The sequence below is a fragment of the Manduca sexta genome, chromosome 7 (genome assembly GCF_014839805.1).
Source record: "Manduca sexta isolate Smith_Timp_Sample1 chromosome 7, JHU_Msex_v1.0, whole genome shotgun sequence".
NCBI classification, from domain to species: domain Eukaryota; kingdom Metazoa; phylum Arthropoda; class Insecta; order Lepidoptera; family Sphingidae; genus Manduca; species Manduca sexta.
The window spans coordinates 1,657,131-1,676,003 of record NC_051121.1 but is presented as its reverse complement, the minus strand read 5'-3'; the positions used below and the strand labels follow the sequence as shown (position 1 = coordinate 1,676,003).

The 18,873-nt window shown below is 34.5% G+C and overlaps 1 protein-coding gene across 5 annotated transcripts in view; it reads left to right on the top strand.

Annotated features, from left to right (window-relative positions):
- LOC115455551 (protein Fe65 homolog) overlaps positions 1-18,873 on the top strand; it is an 81,140-nt gene that overhangs the window by 30,780 nt on the left and 31,487 nt on the right. The window contains exon 2 of one of the 5 annotated variants that reach the window (XM_037447701.1): positions 14,814-14,989. The exons of 3 other annotated variants lie outside the window; for them this stretch is intronic. In XM_037447701.1, coding sequence (XP_037303598.1) covers positions 14,968-14,989 — 22 coding nt within the window. In that variant the 5' untranslated portion in view covers positions 14,814-14,967. Of the gene's footprint in view, positions 1-14,797; positions 14,990-18,873 lie in introns of all 5 variants that reach the window. One more of the 5 variants, XM_037447702.1, reaches the window with a different exon arrangement.

The following is an 18,873-nucleotide window of genomic DNA, read 5'->3' as shown; positions in this document are numbered from 1 at the left end:
ATATAATACAGGACTGATATTATTATATAGATATCTAGTGATCATAACCCTTTCTACATATTTTGGTGTTGACCATCACTAAAACGTACGAAACTAGAATTAAACCTTCTTATAACAGTTTATTTTCTTTGAAACAAACCCAGACTTAACTGCCCGAATTAAACGAACACAAAACTGAGTTTTTCAAGTGGGCACCATCTGGAGATTGCACTCAACAATTTTTTTAATTATATTCAACTCATTCTGCGGGAATACTTGAGTACTGGAAAGTAATTGAAGTTACCGCTATGATCTTTTTAACATAGAATACCAGATAATACAAAGACGTTATAACTATATCGAGAAGAGAAGCCGTGGCCCATTGTTGAAGAAAAAATCTTATTTCATTTGTTAATAATTATTATGTCATTTTTTTCGATAAAAGTATATCTGGCCATCTGTATGCCAAAGATTTAACCCGTTGAGCTATTTTCCATTGACATCAAACAGATACCAAAACATTTACCAATATTCGTATTTACATATTAGTAAAATGAATACGAAGAATAATAATGTGTTTTATCAATATAATTCTGGCGAATGTCGTGGTATTTTGAATAAATTATTTAATAGTCATATAATAATATCAGCCCTTTATTATGTACTGTCGCACTGTTGGGCACGGACCTCCTCTACTACTGAGAGGGATTAGGCCTTAGTCCACTACGTTGGCCTAGTGCGGATTGGTAGACTTTACACAACCTGATAATTCCTCTAGAGAACTTTTTAGGTACGATTATTATACGATGTTTTCCTTCACCGTTAAAGCACGCGATAATTCACAAAGAATACCCACATAATTCAAAAAAAAAGTCGGAGGTGCCCTTGGGTTTTGAACCAACGGATATTCGTCTCGGCAGTCCGTTCCACTACCAACTAGGTTATCGCCGTTATGAATAATATATTTAGAGTAAACAGTTTAAACTAGTGACAACCGGTCGAGTGCACTTTGCCGCACCACGGAAAACAATAAAAAAATAAAAGTGAGCGACGGTCGCCTGTAGAAAGGAGTTTATCCTTTACAACCTCGATTAACAAATAGTGGCGGATAAACCCCGATCGTAAAATATTTTTATCGACCACTGGTTCCTGATTCGCCGTTTACAAGCATGTTTATTACTGTTACAAAAAGTTGTTGAAATTTGTTTTTTGCATCGATTTATTTTTGAATTCGGTTTTGAAACATAGCGCTCATAGTCTTTAGATATGTATGGTTGTAATAATTTCAAAACTCTTAAATAAATGAATCTGTAATAGCCGAACTTCGGCCACGGCGGCCAATTGTAACGGAGATCAGTCATGCAGGAGATATTATAGTGCCCAAAGAACAGGTGCACTCTCTGTTCCTTCACTCTCATAATTCGATAAAACGGCAATCCGACATGACCGAAAGGAGATCAGGCACAGGACTAATGGCTTTACGTGTTTTCCAAAACACTGGGGTATAAGCCGTCAGCTACCTGACTCTTAGCTGGGACTGAGTTGTTAAAAACCCAGTCACAAATTTTTCGCCCAACCCGGGGCTCAAACCCGACCTCAGCGCGGTAGTGGTTCTCGTACCGCGTAACAACTACGCCGCCAAGGCAATTAAATAATGTTCTTTCTACTACTGACTGACTCTACCGTAGGCATTCTCTACCAACCTGAGGTGTTATTGCTGATATAAGAAAATAGGTTCAAATAAAAATTTAATGCAATTTGTTCGCACAAAAAGAAATCTGATCCATAAAGGAAACAACATTTAATTCTAACCTATACCTAAAATTTATTCAAAAACCAGTAGTACAATTTAATCAAAAATAAGCCACACGCAACTAACGTTTTCAAGTGCTCTAATTGCAGCTAAAACAAACAAGGCAGTGTGTTTATAAAAGGAGTGATTGATTGCATGAAAATGGCCTGAAACTTAAATGGGGTGTTTTTGATTGATCGGGCGCTGGTGACCCCATTACGGGGTGCGTTGGCCCCTTACGGGAAATTACGCCATGTGTTTCATCACGAATTATGAAGGTTTTGTAATAGTATCAGTAATTTTCAGGATAAAATGAAGTCTATGTTAAAGACTTGGTATATCTTTTGCAAATTTCATTCAAATCAGGTTTACAAGTTTACTTCTAACATTAAAATATTTCAATTAGGCCGCCATAATTGTGTCGACTGCGGAGGGGTAATCATCTCTCGTTAGACCACATTCTATTGCACCCCACTCCACTTACCATCGGTGAGTCTTTGTTGTGCTTGTACAAAAAAATCGGAGATAGCTAACGTTATGGATTTTACATTGGAATAGTGTATTTTATATAAACCGTTTTAAAATCCTTAGTATTATTTTAGATTAGATTAATAGCTTTCATTTGTTGTCCTGTTCTTTTATCCATGAAGGGTTAGGCAATATTATAACCAGAGTACCCATATTCCGTCGAACTATCTCAAACAGGAAAGTAACCACTGCACATTAAAATAAAATAAAATAGCCTTTATTCTACCACATATCTCAATTATTAGAATTGCATGAAATTGTATCACTGTACAATAATATGTAAATAATTTAAAGAAATATATATTATTTGTGTCCAATATTTTTTTGCTTTTTGTACTGTAAGTCGTCTTCTTGGCGTAGGTTTCCCGCAATTACTTCCGGTTTTCTCTGTCTCTGCCTTTTTCCTCTCAATTCCCTCCACATCTCTCTTTGAACACATCTTCCCATCTTCGCATTACTGAGCGTTAAATAGAGAAAAGAGTACTAACAACACAGATTATCTTTTAGAAATAACATACTTACCAAAGTAAATCATAAACATACAATCTACAAGCAATTGTTAATCCAACCAACTCACCTAAAAAAGTCCTCAAACTTCACCCTAAACGAAACAGCGGTACAAAATAGGGCACAAGTAACAACCTAGGTCATCGACCTACCCCCAATAACACGAAAACACCTCCCCCATTGAATATTTATAGTCGCAGTCGCCCAATTTGGCACCACGCTTCCTTAAAGGGGGTTGAACTCTTGATTTGAGTCTTTTGTTATCTTTTATAACATACGTTTTGAAATTATAGGGGTGTTTTGATATAACAATGGCTCCTAAGTAAACTAACGTTCTCGAAAAATAGCTATATACACTTTTCAGCGTTATTTATTAAGGCACTGTTTACTACTAAACCCGTTTATTTCAAAAGTTAATAAACGAAAAAAGAACTTCATTAGAATCATTTCCTACCTTTTTTTAATGTATTTGGTACTAAATAGTACCTAGATAAAAAAACGTTAAGAAGGGAATCGCTATTTTTTCATATGCGATAGTTTACTTAGGAGCCATCGATAAATGCGAAAGCACGTGAATACATTTTTATTAAAAGGGAAGGTCGAAATCGGTGAATGTATTTTGCGGGAATTTGACGTATGGTAAAAAGATATGTCTTAAATTGAGGCATATCCTCGAGTATATTTAAAATTATAAAACCTCGTGGGCACTAGGGGCCTTATTCTCTATGCCTCACATTATTTTGACAGTTCATAACAACCACGTAACGCGTCACGTTGCGTTTAAGACAAGAGAAATTGGCATACAGAATACCATTCCCCGGAAATTTCATGTAGATAATGTAGGTCGTGTTATGAGTTTACTGTCATAGAGATGGCGCTTAATATATTAAGAAGTTTAAATAACACCGATTCATTGATAATCTTGTTGATTCTATCAATTCGATGAAGATTCTAGTTCAAGTGCCATTTAAATCATATGTCAGAAGGTGCAACGTAACTTCAAATTATAATACAACTAGCTTTTGCTCGCGGCTTCGCCCACGTGAAGGAGTTATCCAGGATATTTTTTTTCCGACTTACTTGATATGTTTCGTTATATTATGACCAAATTACACACAATTATTATAAATTGTAACTTATGTGTTATTCTGATGTATAACCAGTATTACTGTAAAGTTTCATCCAAATCCGTTCTGTAGTTTTTTCTTGAAAGAGGAACAAACATACATACACTCTCAAAAACTTTTATAATATTAGTAGGATAAGGAATTATGATACGAGTGGACATAAAATTCATAAAATACATGATCTAATGATTCTCTGGTGACCACCCGTGACCTTTTTTGTCTGAACATTATAAGATAAAAACAGGTTAAAAAAAAAACTAATACTGGTTCGTAATTCTTATGTCATATTTTTTTATTGTTACTAATAATGAAAACTAGTATAAATTTTATTGTTTTTAGAGTTTAAAGGTTATAAAGTGACCGTTTGGTATTTATGTATAAATTAGAAAATGTCGACTGATTTTTTATTGTTAACTTCTGTCACCAAGCAGTACATTCCAAGCACTAATTTAAAATTATCAAAAAACCCCAAAAAAATTTTTTTAAGAATTTATTACTTAATCTTTGCGTATTTCTGTAAAGTGACTCGTGCGCCGAAAATTTATGGAGTGAATGCTCAGGGCTGTTTGCTCGGGAGAGGGTCTAAGTGACATGTTGTCTAATCATTTCGCTATAACCTTATTACCCCTACTAGTTTTGTATTTTATATTTGGATGTGTTATACAGATTGAAATAGATTTGAATGATATTTTGTATCTCGGATTAATTGTAATCAATTTTGATACCTTCTAATGGGTTTTAATCTTGTAAAATCTGCGTGGAAAATGTTATAAGGTAGGAAAAAACAGAATTAATAAACAAAAACTTGAGCACAAAAAGTACGCGACGACCAGTTTACACTTGGCAACAAAAATATCCTTTTGTTTTTATTAAAACAAAAAATTAAAACCAGTTATCCGCTCACTTATTACAAAATCAACTGTCGGAATTAACAAATGTCAATGTATATGTGACCTTTTCAAACATAATAAAAACAAGAGAATTCTTAATAATCAGGAATAATTAATGGTATTAATAGCTTAATATCAGGGTTTTAAAATGGAGTAATGACCTGCGTGGCTTTGCACGAGTAGCATTGATATGACACAAAATTGCCAAAAAATATACGTACACTACCAAACCTCACAAGAAGGGACTTCACAGAAATTACGAAACATGATTACCCTTCGACAGTCAACACAATTATGCCGGCTTGTTGGATTGATATAAGCTGATCCCGAAACACAACACACTTACGTTGGCCACTATGGTTTTAACACTTTGTGTATGGTGGTCGCTATCCGGGCCGATATAAAATATTTCGTACCAACAGAATTGTAGCCAACGAATTACTGGGTCAAACTCGTCTCTTTATTCAACTGCAAAAAATCACACTGCAATAACATGTGTAACAATAAATTAGAAGCAAATTACTTTACCCCAATAAGAAAAAAATGATTGAGATCTAAGTGAAGTCTTGGTGGCAGCTCTTTCGTATGCGAGATCCATCTGTATAAGTACCATCGCTATGGCTATTTATTTCGCCAAGCATCAAGCATGAATTGTTGGATCTGGTTTTACGGGCGCCATTGTTTACTAGACGTCAAGCGATTTTTTTTTATTTATTTTCCACATACAACTATTTTACAGGTCTCAATACAATACCGTAGTGCAAAATATGTTCTATGTCCTCGGATGATGAACGCAGTAAGGTGTGCTTTGTAATCCAGATTTTTGTATGATCTTTCTATTGTTTATCGGCGATCGTATCGCTTAAGATAGCGACTTGGTCGTCTCGTTATTCAGTAAAAAAAAAATCAAAAAATTTCACGTAATAAAATTGTATTAAAATATCCCCAGCGACTTAACAGTCTTTCTTTTTCCTTTTTCAATGTCCATATGGTTATCTGTAAGATATTGCCTTGAATGATAATACCGCAAATTGTACTCTATTTATAAGTGGATATACTTTCCCCTATTCATAGACGTTTTTTATCTAAGGACGGAGCATTGCTGTGATAACAAGTCTGTTTCTCAGTGCTGACGGCATGGCAGCCTTTGCAGTGTGTAGGCATACGGCCGTTGTGATTGGCTAATATTGAGATACTACTTTCATATAGTTGGCTGTCAGATAAACAAATCTGAGAAACGGATTTATCACAGCAATGGTCCGTCCTTAGATAAATAACGTCTATGAATAAGGGGGTATGTCTTTTACTTGTACATGTGTACAATAATAAATTAAATAAATAAAAATCTGGTAAAATAGATCCCAGTGCAATCAGTAATAAATTCTGCGTAATTCCTCCGCCAGTGATTATGTTCTGTCCACGTGACATTAATTGGTTTTGTATGTGCATTTGTTTTGCATTATAACCTGAAATGTCGCGCTGTAACGTCATCCACCCACACGCTGTTGAGTCTATTTCCAGTCCTATTGTACAAAATGTAAAGTCGATGTCGAGCATTGTAAACTCCGTTCGACTTCATAGGTCATTTAATGATAATTCATAAACGTTAGGACTTAAAAAATATCTGGAATGAAATAGTTCTCACACTGCTGCTTGGCGAAATATATAAAATTATGACACTAATATAAAGACAGACTAATATATATTTTTGATACGAAATATCGAATTTTGAGGGTATGTGAAGTCTACCAATCCGCACTAGTCCAGCGTGGTGGACTAAGGCCTAATCCTTTTCAGTAGTAGAGGAGTGCCCAACAGTGGGGCAGTACAAAATACAGGGCTGATTTTATTATATTATTATCATTATACGAAAGATCATCCATTTAGTATGATTAAATACTTAATAAGATACGTGTACCTTGAATGTTATTTCACAATTAAATTAAGGAATATTGAATGTAGCATTAATATTCATCATTGTTACTTTATATTTAGATGATATGAAAACAATACTATATATTAGACGTCTTTTTATTCGATAAAGTGACCACCTCACTGATGACCCCCGATCTGAGCTCGATCGATGCTGAGCGGAGTCGTGACAAAGAAGAGTGTCGTTTAATGAAAAATAGTTATCCCTTGTCAGTCGACATAATTATGCCGGCCGGTTTGTTGTTTAGTCTTGCTATTCACGAGTTGCGTGGCACGCCGGTTATATGTTTAGGCGTTATGATACTAAGGAATTCTGTATAATGTTAAAGTAAAGGATAGCCGACTAGTAAACGTTTTCGAAAACTAATATCTATAGTACTTATTCGATTACTTTTGTTGTATTACGTACGTAGTGCTGTAGTCTGGGGTTCGATCCTCGGTACCAAAGAGTGATATTGTTTTTTGTACTTAGTCCGGAGTCTGGAATTTGTGTTCGATATGATACGTTTGCCTTCTCATATATTATGGGACGAAATACACACGTAAAATTGCCTTGGTTGCACGCGGCTTTCCATTTCATGGATAAAGGCGTCACTTCTTTTTTTATTTAACTAACCCTAGTTATATAAATACAGAACATAAATTACCGAGTTTACTTAGCTAACACAACTTAATTTGCATAGAAAAGTAAGAATATGGTTGGCGTACGCCCAAATCACTGACGCATTTGGGCAAAGTCATAATTGCCGAGTAAAGTTACATATGGGGTGACCTCTTTGTCTTGGTATTAAATTCTAGAAATTTCTCAGTTGCATTACGTGAGTGGTTAGAATGTGAACTGGTCGTAGATTTAATTATTGTGCGGTCCCTAAAGTCAGGGAGATCAGACTTTTTTCACTCACGTGCAGTAAAGTGGTGTCATGGGGGGGGGGGGGGGGATATCCATTCTTTACCACATTAAAACACTTTTTAAGTTCATCGTGTATTTACGTAGTATCGTTGCTTCCAAATGGATGAGTATTCTGATGATGAAAACGATTTTGATTTAGTTTTAATCCAATAGGCTTTCATTATATATGAATGGTTTCTGTAGCTTCCTTTAATGTGAATCTTTATTGATTGATTTCATTGCCAAGTAACTCAATTATAATTTACCCTGGGGCGAAGTCGCGAGCAAAAGCTAGTCAAGAAATATCTAGCATACAACACAAATATAAAATGGTAACAAATATTGTATCATATCGCAGACGTCTTTATAACTTTACTAGAATCATTTTTGTCTAGCGTTTTATTCAATTTGGCAATGTCTGGTGTGTTTTAGTATTGAAAGGAATCTTGTAGACTGTCTAAAGAGTGTGTTACCTCAAAGTTTTGAAAACAACTTTGTCTACAATTTGATTTACGCGATATCGTATTAGCACTGTATCAAATTGTATAACTTCTTGGTACATACCTATTTCACTATTAAAGGGTAAAGGGTTTTGTATTCTTCGATTGGTTTACTGCAGGTTGAAAGATTTTTCATAGCCACAAAATTTCTGTAAAATACAGATAAGCCAGTTTCTCACACGAAGTTTTCGTTCAGGGTTAAAGCGAGTGTTCTTTTATATCAGAGGTTCCTAAATGTTTTTTTTTTCATGGACCACTTTCCAAACTTTGCTGTTTCTGATGAACCTTTTTTTTGTTTGGCGGTGAAAGTGCTTTATCACTACAGCACAGCCATCGCAGGAGGCGACTGGACACATGCTGATGTCATCGTGCCCTACGACCCCTATCAGTTATTTGCCTACATTGCAGTCTAGCTAACATTTTACTATGAAACCAAATTAATTTTCGTAGACTCTGCTTACAAATTGTGAACTCCCATTTTTGGTCATGCCAACATACATCCCCGTCAAGACCGCTAGGGGTCCACCTGGACGCCTTTGGAAGTCAATGATTTACATAATAAAAATGAACGTATTAATTTTCAAAGACCTCGCAGTCCACTTCTCACTGTACTTTCTCTGTTTTTATACCATGCAGTTTTTAATAATATTGCACATTATACGACAGCAATTTAGCTAAAACTTTTTGGCAGTCTATTCTGATGGATTTTCATCATAAATTATTGTTAAATTGACTGGATCGTTGACTCTTTTATGACGTAGGTCGTAGACGGTCTATTTTGTATGAAATTTTCTTTACTATTTATATAAGCGTCGTTTGGCAGGCTTGTTTTATAAAATTACATTTGATAATTTAATTTTGGTATGAACTACTATTTGCAAAATGTTTTTTTTTTAAAACTTCGCTGAATTTTTTTATCTTTATTTAGTTAGGGATTTTTATCAGTCAAGGATATGTCAACCTCATAATATCTTGTAATCTAGTTATAACTCATGGTATTAATATAAACTACTAAGCTAATAAAAATATATATTTTTCCATTAAAACATTTTTTTAATTTGCTGCCCGCCAGTATTGTCTCAAAGGTTTGAGACTTCAAAAATAAACACACCATTCATCAGGCTTTATACAAACATTATGTTATTAAACATTACAATTCTTTGTGTTTAATAAAACCAAGGCAAAGGAAACAATATTGGTATAATTATGTAACACCATTACGCGGCCAATGAACAGAATTACACGTGTAATTACGTATAAACAAGAGAAATCCGATCGTCCATCCGTCTGCTAACGTATTGCAGTTTGTTCATTACGTTAATATATTTCTTGTTTGATTTATTGCTTTGATTGATGAGACGCGCTTGCCATTCGCTTCATGGCAGCGACACGACCGTCCATAAACAGTAGAAACACCATCCAACATCTTGAATTACAAAGTATTGTTTGCCACTGCTGTCGCCATCCTGAGACATGAGATATTAAGTCTTATATTCAGTAGTTACAGTGGCTACAATGTCCTTCAAACCGGAACACAACAGTTACTACACACTGCTTGGCGGAAGAAATAGACTTTGCGGTGGTACCTACTCAGGCGGATTCTCACATATGATACCTACCACCAGTAAAACACAGCCCCTAAATATTCCCAGACCAACGACCAAGGGGCTCACATCCAACGAGTACCGGACCTTTACAATTCTATATTAAAATTACTTCAAAATCAAGTTGTTACAAAACATGACTAAGATGGTATGACGCGTCTTACAAGATGGTTAGTCACTCAAGGCCGGCTGTAAACAACGTCTAGGATAGAATAAGGCTAGCATGTTGAATTATATCATCAGTTTTGTAATAACGATGCAAAATGTTTTTTCTAATAATAACCAATCATATTTCTACAAAATATATCATATATCATAGTTCTACAAAATACACATATAAATACATATATCATAGTTCTACAAGATACACATTTAAGTTTTTGTTAGTGTATTAAAACTTGGAAAGAAGAATAATTATCGTAATGATTTGTTAATTAATGAAATGAATAATGTTAGAAATAAAATTAGTTATCGTATTTTAACAATCTTTCTTTTAAACACAAATATTTACGTACAAACATGGCATTATATTTTTTCTCTTCATGGGTAGATAGGGCAAATACTTCAATATTTCGCCAGCTACATTATGTAGGTTATGAGAGGCTAACTTCGTACCACTTATTGTGACAATTCCAGATTCCGGTTGATACTGGCAAAGAATACCCATTATCACTTTATTACATTTATTTAAAGTGATTTGGTTTTGTTTGCTCAGTATCAGCTCGGAGTCTGGAATTTGTAATATGGCGATAGGTTCGCCCCCTATCACATCATGAGACGGAACACACTTGGCGAAAATAGGTACCCTGGTTTCGCCTCGACATACTCCTTCGGCGATAAATGCGTGATGTGTTTTTTGTATTTACCTTTATTTAAAAGGCCGGCATAATTCTACCGACTAGTGAGGGGTAATCGTTTCCAGTCAGTCGCCATTATCTAGACTACTCCACTTACCATCAGGTGCAGTGAGGTCACATACCCAAGACCGTATATAAAAAATCACAAAATAAAACTAAAATCTAGCCTTGGGTCTAGAAATGTTTCATATAATCAGATTATGTTGATAAATTTCGAAAACTGTGACCAAAAAAAACACGATGTCGGTTGCATTGTATATTATATATGTAGATGCAAATCGTTGTGTCGGTCGTTCCGTGGTAAACCTGTTCTACACACTGTGTACTAATGATCATCAAAATCAGGTACGGACTTGGTCATTTGTTTTGTAGGGTTATTTATTTAGATGTAACATCATTTTACAGTATTCAACAAATAAACGAATTAATATTATTATTCGTTATTATTGTTATAATCAATATTAAACAAAAAAAAACTTTGTAGAAGTACCTACATGTAATTTCTTAAGCAGTTTAATTAATGCTCGGTTATATAATTTGACCCGTAAGTACTTTCATATTATTTTAAGAGCATTGCTTGATGTCCACAATAAAAAATCCTATTGCTAAAAATATTTAAAACCATTTTTTAGATAAGTGTTACCTGATATTATTAATATCATGCACATATTTTTCGAAATAAAATTGATTCAATAGACTGCCTGGGAGTCGTGAACCCTTACCGTTTCCTTGCATACGTCACCCCGTCTGTGCATATCTAACGAAGGAACCTGTCGAAATGTCACTGTGCCATCTTTTCGTCATCGTTTAGTTGCGCTGCGACCGTGAAATGTAAATTAATAGCTTACACAATACGTGTTAATTTAACAGCCAACTTACGGTAGAGCTATAAGCAGTAATAGTTACTTTGTATTGTCTATTTCTGCCAAGCAGCGTGTGACAAGTATAGTATAGAGTTATTAGCGATAGTAGTTGCTTTGTCTATTTTTGACAACGAGCGTGTGAGAAATATAGTGTTTCAGTTTAGAAGTTACTTAGCATAAAGATATATTTATTGCGTCCGAGTGAAGATAATACGATGCTATGCAATGTTTTCAATGTTTTATATAGTATTATTTACCATCAGGAGAGCTTTTTGGATTTCGTTAATCAAGGACTGATTTTTGTATCAAATATAATTTATTTGTAGGGTAATTGAAATAAATGAATTAAAATAATAGTTGTATGTATAAAGTTAATAATTTGTAGACTTTTATACTCAGTTGGGTTACAATTTATTTCATAGATTTTTACATGACGATTGAAAAAAAAACTATAAAAATAATTCAATTTGGAATTTTTTACCTATTCGGGAAGTGTTATATGTTTTTTGATTCACCAATTGACACGGAAGAAAAATGTTCCTACTATTATGAAAACTATCATGTTCAAAGTTTTATACTTGTCAAAGGGGAGTTATCTTGAACCGGAAAAGGTTAACAATTTTAATTTCACTCGTGTGAACTGGCCCAAACTGTAATGCGTGACCATTTACTTACTGCTATGTAATTGTAACAAGCTCATATAATTTTCAAAGTCGTCTTGTATTAATGACGCCCAAACATGGAGTCTAGGCTTGGCGGTATACGAAAGGTCCTGGGTTGAAATTCAAATTGGGATTTTGTGTGGGTTTAGCACTTTGTCTTAATTTCTCAATTCTTCCTATAATATTCAGTTCTGAAAGAACACTGCACCAACGCCATACGGTGTAGGATATGGGCAGATAAAAGAAGCTAGTACTTTAATTTTATATAGAAAAACGACGTGAACTACAACAATTTATGCGAATCATGATTACGCATTAAATGCTTTCACTGTTTATTACACATGCAAAATGTATTTATTTTTAATGTTTAATTTATAAGCAATTTTATGAATATACGTTTCATTTTATTACCATTTATTACTCGACTACGGAACATCCGAAAGATATATTTTGGACGATAAAATTTCATATTTAAAATTTACTTTCACTTTTTAATATACTGTTAAACCAAAATTTCAAATATTCTAACAGCATTCCAAATTATTCAAATTTAAAAATAGAATATCTGTGACGGTTCAAATATAAAAAAAAAACAATATATACCACTTTCGCACAACACATATTAAATTTAATATGTGATATCAAATATTAATTACTTTAATGTCATTCGAAATGAATTTAAATGTGTTTTAAATGTGTGGCGTTTATTTAAACATTTCACTATTATTTAAATGGGAGTGGCTCTTGCATTTTAGATGGGGTTTTGAGCAAGTAGGTCATCTGATAGCACCTGAGATATACCAATACGTGGGTGCATTGTCAATGAGGGAAAGTAATTTTAAGTTCACCAGATGTCGCTGCGAGTAGGCTAGATGGATGTGATCTGTGATTTCACAATATTAAATTAAATTACAAGTAGTCGCTACTAATTAAATTGTGGAGTGCCAATTACTAGAACTGCACCGTTGTGGGCCGCCCCTACGGCAAAAAATATTATGGTGGAAATCATAGATTCAAAATGACTGAAAATTCCGACAGAAGTGGAGCTTAGGATATTAGATCTTTCAAAACGGCGTTCCACAACACAACTGCAAAGTTGTTACATAGTCAAATTATTGTTATTTTTTTACTTTTACTATTATGAGAAAATAATTAGTGTACAATTAAATGTAACCGACGCCGATGAAAGTGAACATCGCGGGAACGTGTGAAAATTGAAAACTGTTACATCGAGTTCACTTTCTTTATGTAAGTACACGATACCCGCCAGTCTTCGGTGAGAGAGTGTACACTACGATAAAGACTGGGCAACAGATGGCATAAGTCTTGCTTGTCTATTTTGTTTTGATTACACTAGACTTTGATGTCTTTAGTGTACATGAAGATGGTGAATTCCGTCCAGATTTTCTCTCCAGATGTATCAAACAGCATCTCTAATAGAATACTTTTTTATATTTGATTTTTCATTACTGAATGTAACAGAAATTAATACAAAAAAGGTTTTGTTTTCTGCTAAATCAGCATTAAAATTGGTTGAAAAATATAGCAGTTATTCATATTTCAAATATTGTTACCAAAACTGGGGGCGTGGTGGTGTTACGCTATCTCTTTCACGCACGCACCTTTATGGCAAATGACATTCGGTGACGTCACAGTTTGCCATTTATCTAATCGACAGCTATCCTTTCCATTAAATTTCATAGCTTAATAATTTATTATTGTGTACCTTTTTTGTCGAACGTTTAAAAAAAAGTAGTCATCTACCCAACTGTGCTTGCACATTGACTAAGTCAATTTGGAATTTCATTTTTTTGCAATATGAAACACAGTTTGACTTATGATTAATACTTCAGTTTACATATATTCAGAACTTAATTTGATCACGTCATGTATTCTATAATAGCTATTTGTGATTCGCAGTGTTTGTCAAAGTGACTCATACGCTTCGCTTTTAATATAAAAAACAGTATAATTTGTTAGTAGCTTACGTAAAATGTTTCATTAGTTTAAATGTTCGCGAGGTTGTTCATTGTTTTGTTGGAAGTTTAATAATGATTTTTTTTTATATGTGCTCTGCTAAGTGACTCCACTGCACTTGATGGTAAGTGGAGTCCAATAGAATGCCGACTGACAAGAGATGATTATTCCGCGGCAGTCGACACAATTATGCCGGCTTGTTGGAACCAATACACGGCTGATCCCGCGCCACTTACGTGGGCCACTATGGCGGGTTTTAACGTATTGTGTACGGTGGACACTATTATGTGAAATATATCCTACTACCAGCAAATAACTGTGGATGTTTTTAGAACTAGTTCAAATCGGATAGGCTAATATAGGTATTAAACTTAATTATTATATAGTTTTGTCAGACGGAACCAAGAAATTCATTATAATCGAAAAATGTAAAAAAAAATCACCCTATTTACTGCCAGTTTTTACAAATTTCATTGAACCTTAAAACCCCACCCGAGTTTTTTGACCGTTTTAACCTATCTTTATGATGACTAAAGGTCAACGATCATATCAAAATTGGTTTAAGCAACTCTTACGCACTTTGGCCTTTAAGCGTCTCTTAAATTTGGGTGGGAGAAAACAAAACTTTCTGCCCAGTTGAGTAATTCCTAAAACTCAATTCTAACAATATTGCAATCCAACTCAATTTAGTATTCAATAAACACAGGCTTTTCAACAAAAAACATTGCGCGCATTTGCATATTGCAATTTTACATTCAGTGAGTGTTACAATTTGTACGTAAATAAAAGGTTTATTTGTCCTGTTGTGGAATATTGATCAGGATCGTCAGAAGCGGGTGATGTAAAAGAAACCAGACGTCATGGGTCTACATAAGCGTGGCAGTGAGTATTCAATCTTATTTATAGTGCATTTAGAGATAAAATTAATACCGACAGCTATCTATATAAATTAGTAATATGTATGTTGAGATTAGCGGTGATAAGTTGGGTGTGGCATGGACCGCCGAGACAGATGTTAGCAGGTTGCAATCCGAAGGGCACACACATCTGACTTTTTAAAAAATGATGTTTGTATTTGTGAATTATCGCTTCCTTTAACGGTGAAGGAAAACATCGTGAGAAAACCTGCATACCTGAATTTTCTATAAGAATTTTGAGGGTATATGTAGTCTGTCAATCTGTACTAGACCAGCGTGGCGGACTAAGGCCTAATCCCTCTCAGTAGTAGAGGAGACCCAACAGTGGGACAGTATATACGGGGCTGATATTATATTTACAGTGGCTTTAGTTAAATATTGACTAGTATTTTAAATACTTCAAGTTATTCTGTGCGATGTAACACGAGTAATGAATGAATCGAATCGATATTTGTTCTCAATATTGGAATCGCGCGCGCGTCCATTCGTCCGTTCATTTGCACATAACAACTCTAATTTTAGAAAACTACTGCTAACCGTTACGTATGTGTTTTTACAACCCATTTTGAACTGTGAATGTTATGTTTTGAAGTCCATTTTGGTTTGTTGGAAACACAAATATTCAAATAATAATGTTCATCGATGTAAATGAAACGATTTATGTGTATTAATATTTTTTGGACTTTAGGACATTGGTTTCTCTTTCTAGCCATCGTCTATCTGCATTGTAAAAGTAATTAGTAAAAGTAACAGAATTCGACTGTCTGAGTCGATAGGGCGTTTTAAATGCGTTTCGCGCCTCGGCATACTCTAATATTTCATCAGTTCTGCGTTTACAGGACCCTTTAAATGCGTTTCGCGTGTTGGCATGTATATAACAACTCTAACATTTCATCATCACCATCAGCCTGTTGGAGTCCACTGTTAGACATAAGCCTCTCAAGGTACGCCACAGAGCCCGGTCTGCTACTTTATGCATAGTCGCTGCCAGCCTTCTTCTGGAAGTCGTCTCGCCATATAGCCATAGGGCGTCACACGTTACGTTTGCAAAGACGCGGTCTCCACTCCAGAACATTCTTATTCCAGCGCTTATTTGTTCTGCGACGTATATTGCCGTGTTAAGCTCAGAAGCGATATCTCAAAAAAATCAAAAACTTGATTTGTATGTCATCAGATAGAAAGAAATACCGATCCAATGAACTTACCTAAATAACGGTATCTTGCTTAGAACTTGTTAAAATACCTTAAAAAAAAATCTCTATCTCAGTTTTATTATTTTTACCAAACTTCGATTATCACGAAATAAGGTTTCCCTGATATACCGCTTTTGCACTTAGCACGGCAGTATTTTTTTTTTTCAAAATAAATATACAAAATTGTGTCAACATTAATTTCCCTTTTGCAATCAAAAAATAAAACTAATGACAAAATAACTTCGATGTACAGATAACATGTTCCAATTCTACATAGAGCGTCCTTGTGTCCAAATATTTGGAAATGATTCTGTAAATAGTAAAATGTTTATTCAGCTATTTCTGCCTTACAGTGAAGGAAATTATTGGGTTCGATTCCCAAGTGGGGCAATCTTACTCTTACTAATATTATAAATGGGAATGTTTGGATTTTTGTCAGAAGTAAACGCAGAAACAGCTGCACGGATTTGGATGATATTTGGCACATGGGTTGACCATTTCGTAGATTTACACATAGGCTATTTTATATCCAAGAAATTTGTTCCCATGGAAGATGTATGTTTTTTTAATCAGATTTTTAAATAAGTGTCGCTAGTGTTCGTCTTTTATGGACTGTAGCGGGAAAGGGTTTGCAAGCGTGCGAAGTCATGAGCAACGCAGTGTTTTAATAATATTACTTTCTTAATTAATTTTCGACAAATATCTACAGCTGCAAGTAATGGCTAGCAAAATTATTAATTGTTCTCAGAGCTTATTCTAATTTTATATTATAGTGAGCTAACTTGCCACATAAAGCGGTCATTCAGTATTAAACAGCACGTGTATTCTTTTAAATTAAATTTTATTCAGTAGTATCGTTTAAGGACCATATTATTTAAGTCGATTAAAAACTCAATTCAATTGTCTCTAACCGCCATTTTCAATAAATGATTCCAATCGCTATTCCGATCTATCTCAAAAATGGACCAATCAGAACAAAGGTTTTTTGAAATTTCTCGAAATCGGATTGAAGATTGAGATTGGGATCGTGTATTCAAACGGCTAAAACATTTTCATATCTTTCGCAACAGGTCAAAGTGATTTATTATATTGACCATAGAATACCATTATGGCCCATAATGATATGCCTTTCTAGTCATTACTACAAATGTCAAATCAAATGCAATAAGGTCGAATATTGAATGACACTGTAATTTAGGCAATTTGAACTATTATGAACACATATGGTTGTTGATGATCTAATTAGGTTTTTTGTGTAATTTGGTTTAGTGTCTGCCAAATTTAGAGTATATCTGATTAGGTACATATAGAGGCTTAATGCAGATATTAAGCCCTAGTACTACCAAATATACTACTCTTCTAAGTTGTTAGATGTTTTTTGGAACACTTAACATACCAAAACTTGATTGTCGTTAGGCGTCACGTAGTATGAATTTGTTGGAGAGACACAACACATATAGATACAGGCAGGGAGCTCTATTCCCTCTACGGAGGGATATCCGACATTCGTCTTTTTGTATCGCGGGCATTCTAACTGAAGGCCAGCTTTGATAGCCGTATGGGTAAATAAGGGATTTTTTGGCGCTTTTACCTAGCCGACTATCGAAGCTGTACCTCAAATAGAACGCCCGTAATTGCAAAAATACAGATTCACTCCTATAGACGGAATTGGACCCCCAGACCTTACTTCAGTGACTGGCAACTGTTAGCTTTTATAGTAGTTTCTTGATAACAAATTTTCAGCGTCTGCTTGATGCCTAAGTCGGCAGTTAAGGCTTATGGACGCCTTGTATTAGAGTGACGAGCTCTGTACAGTGACATGTGGTTAAATTCATGGTTATTTGTCTGTTAACAGAAAAATATCTTGCCTACTATAAATTCATGTTGTTTTTCTTTTTTATTGCTTTGAATGACGAGACGTGCTTGCTGTTTGCCTGATGGTGAGCGATTCGATCGCCCATAAACAGTAGAAACACTATCCATCACCTTGAATTATAAAGTATTGTTTGGTATTCTACTGCGCTCGCCATCCTGAGACATCAGATGTTATGCCTTATATACAGTAGTTTCACTGGCTACAACGTTCTTCAAACCGAAACACAACAGTGACTACATACTACTGCTTAGCGGCAGAAGTATACATTGCGGTGATACATATCCAGGTTGACTCTCAAATATGACAGACCTATCACCAGTTCTTCCGAACACAATCATTTACTAAGCTTTACGATTGTTGCAAGCAAGTTAAAAACGCAGCTATCAACATTTAAATCAATAATGACAAGGTTGTCATTAAACAAATTAGAAGTTTAACACCTGTGAAAGTAATGGTCGAGTGTATTGTGTTTCTGTTTGTTCACATTTCGTATTTACTAGAAGAGAAATGTTTGGTGTACTTTTGAATGTATCACAAAACATAAGTAGTAGATTAGGAATTATAAAAAAATATATAATTAAAACAATGTTTAGCATTTTGTTTGAAACCTTGTATCAATCAGACATTTATGTTTTGTAAATTGTTCCTTTTAATAATAAAATAAATAATTGTGCTTGGATTTCCGCAGCATAGTTATGAAGTAAATATATCTGGTTGTGTTTCTTAACCTGTAAAAATATGTTACTAACTAAAAGTATCCACGAATAGGTTTACTTAATG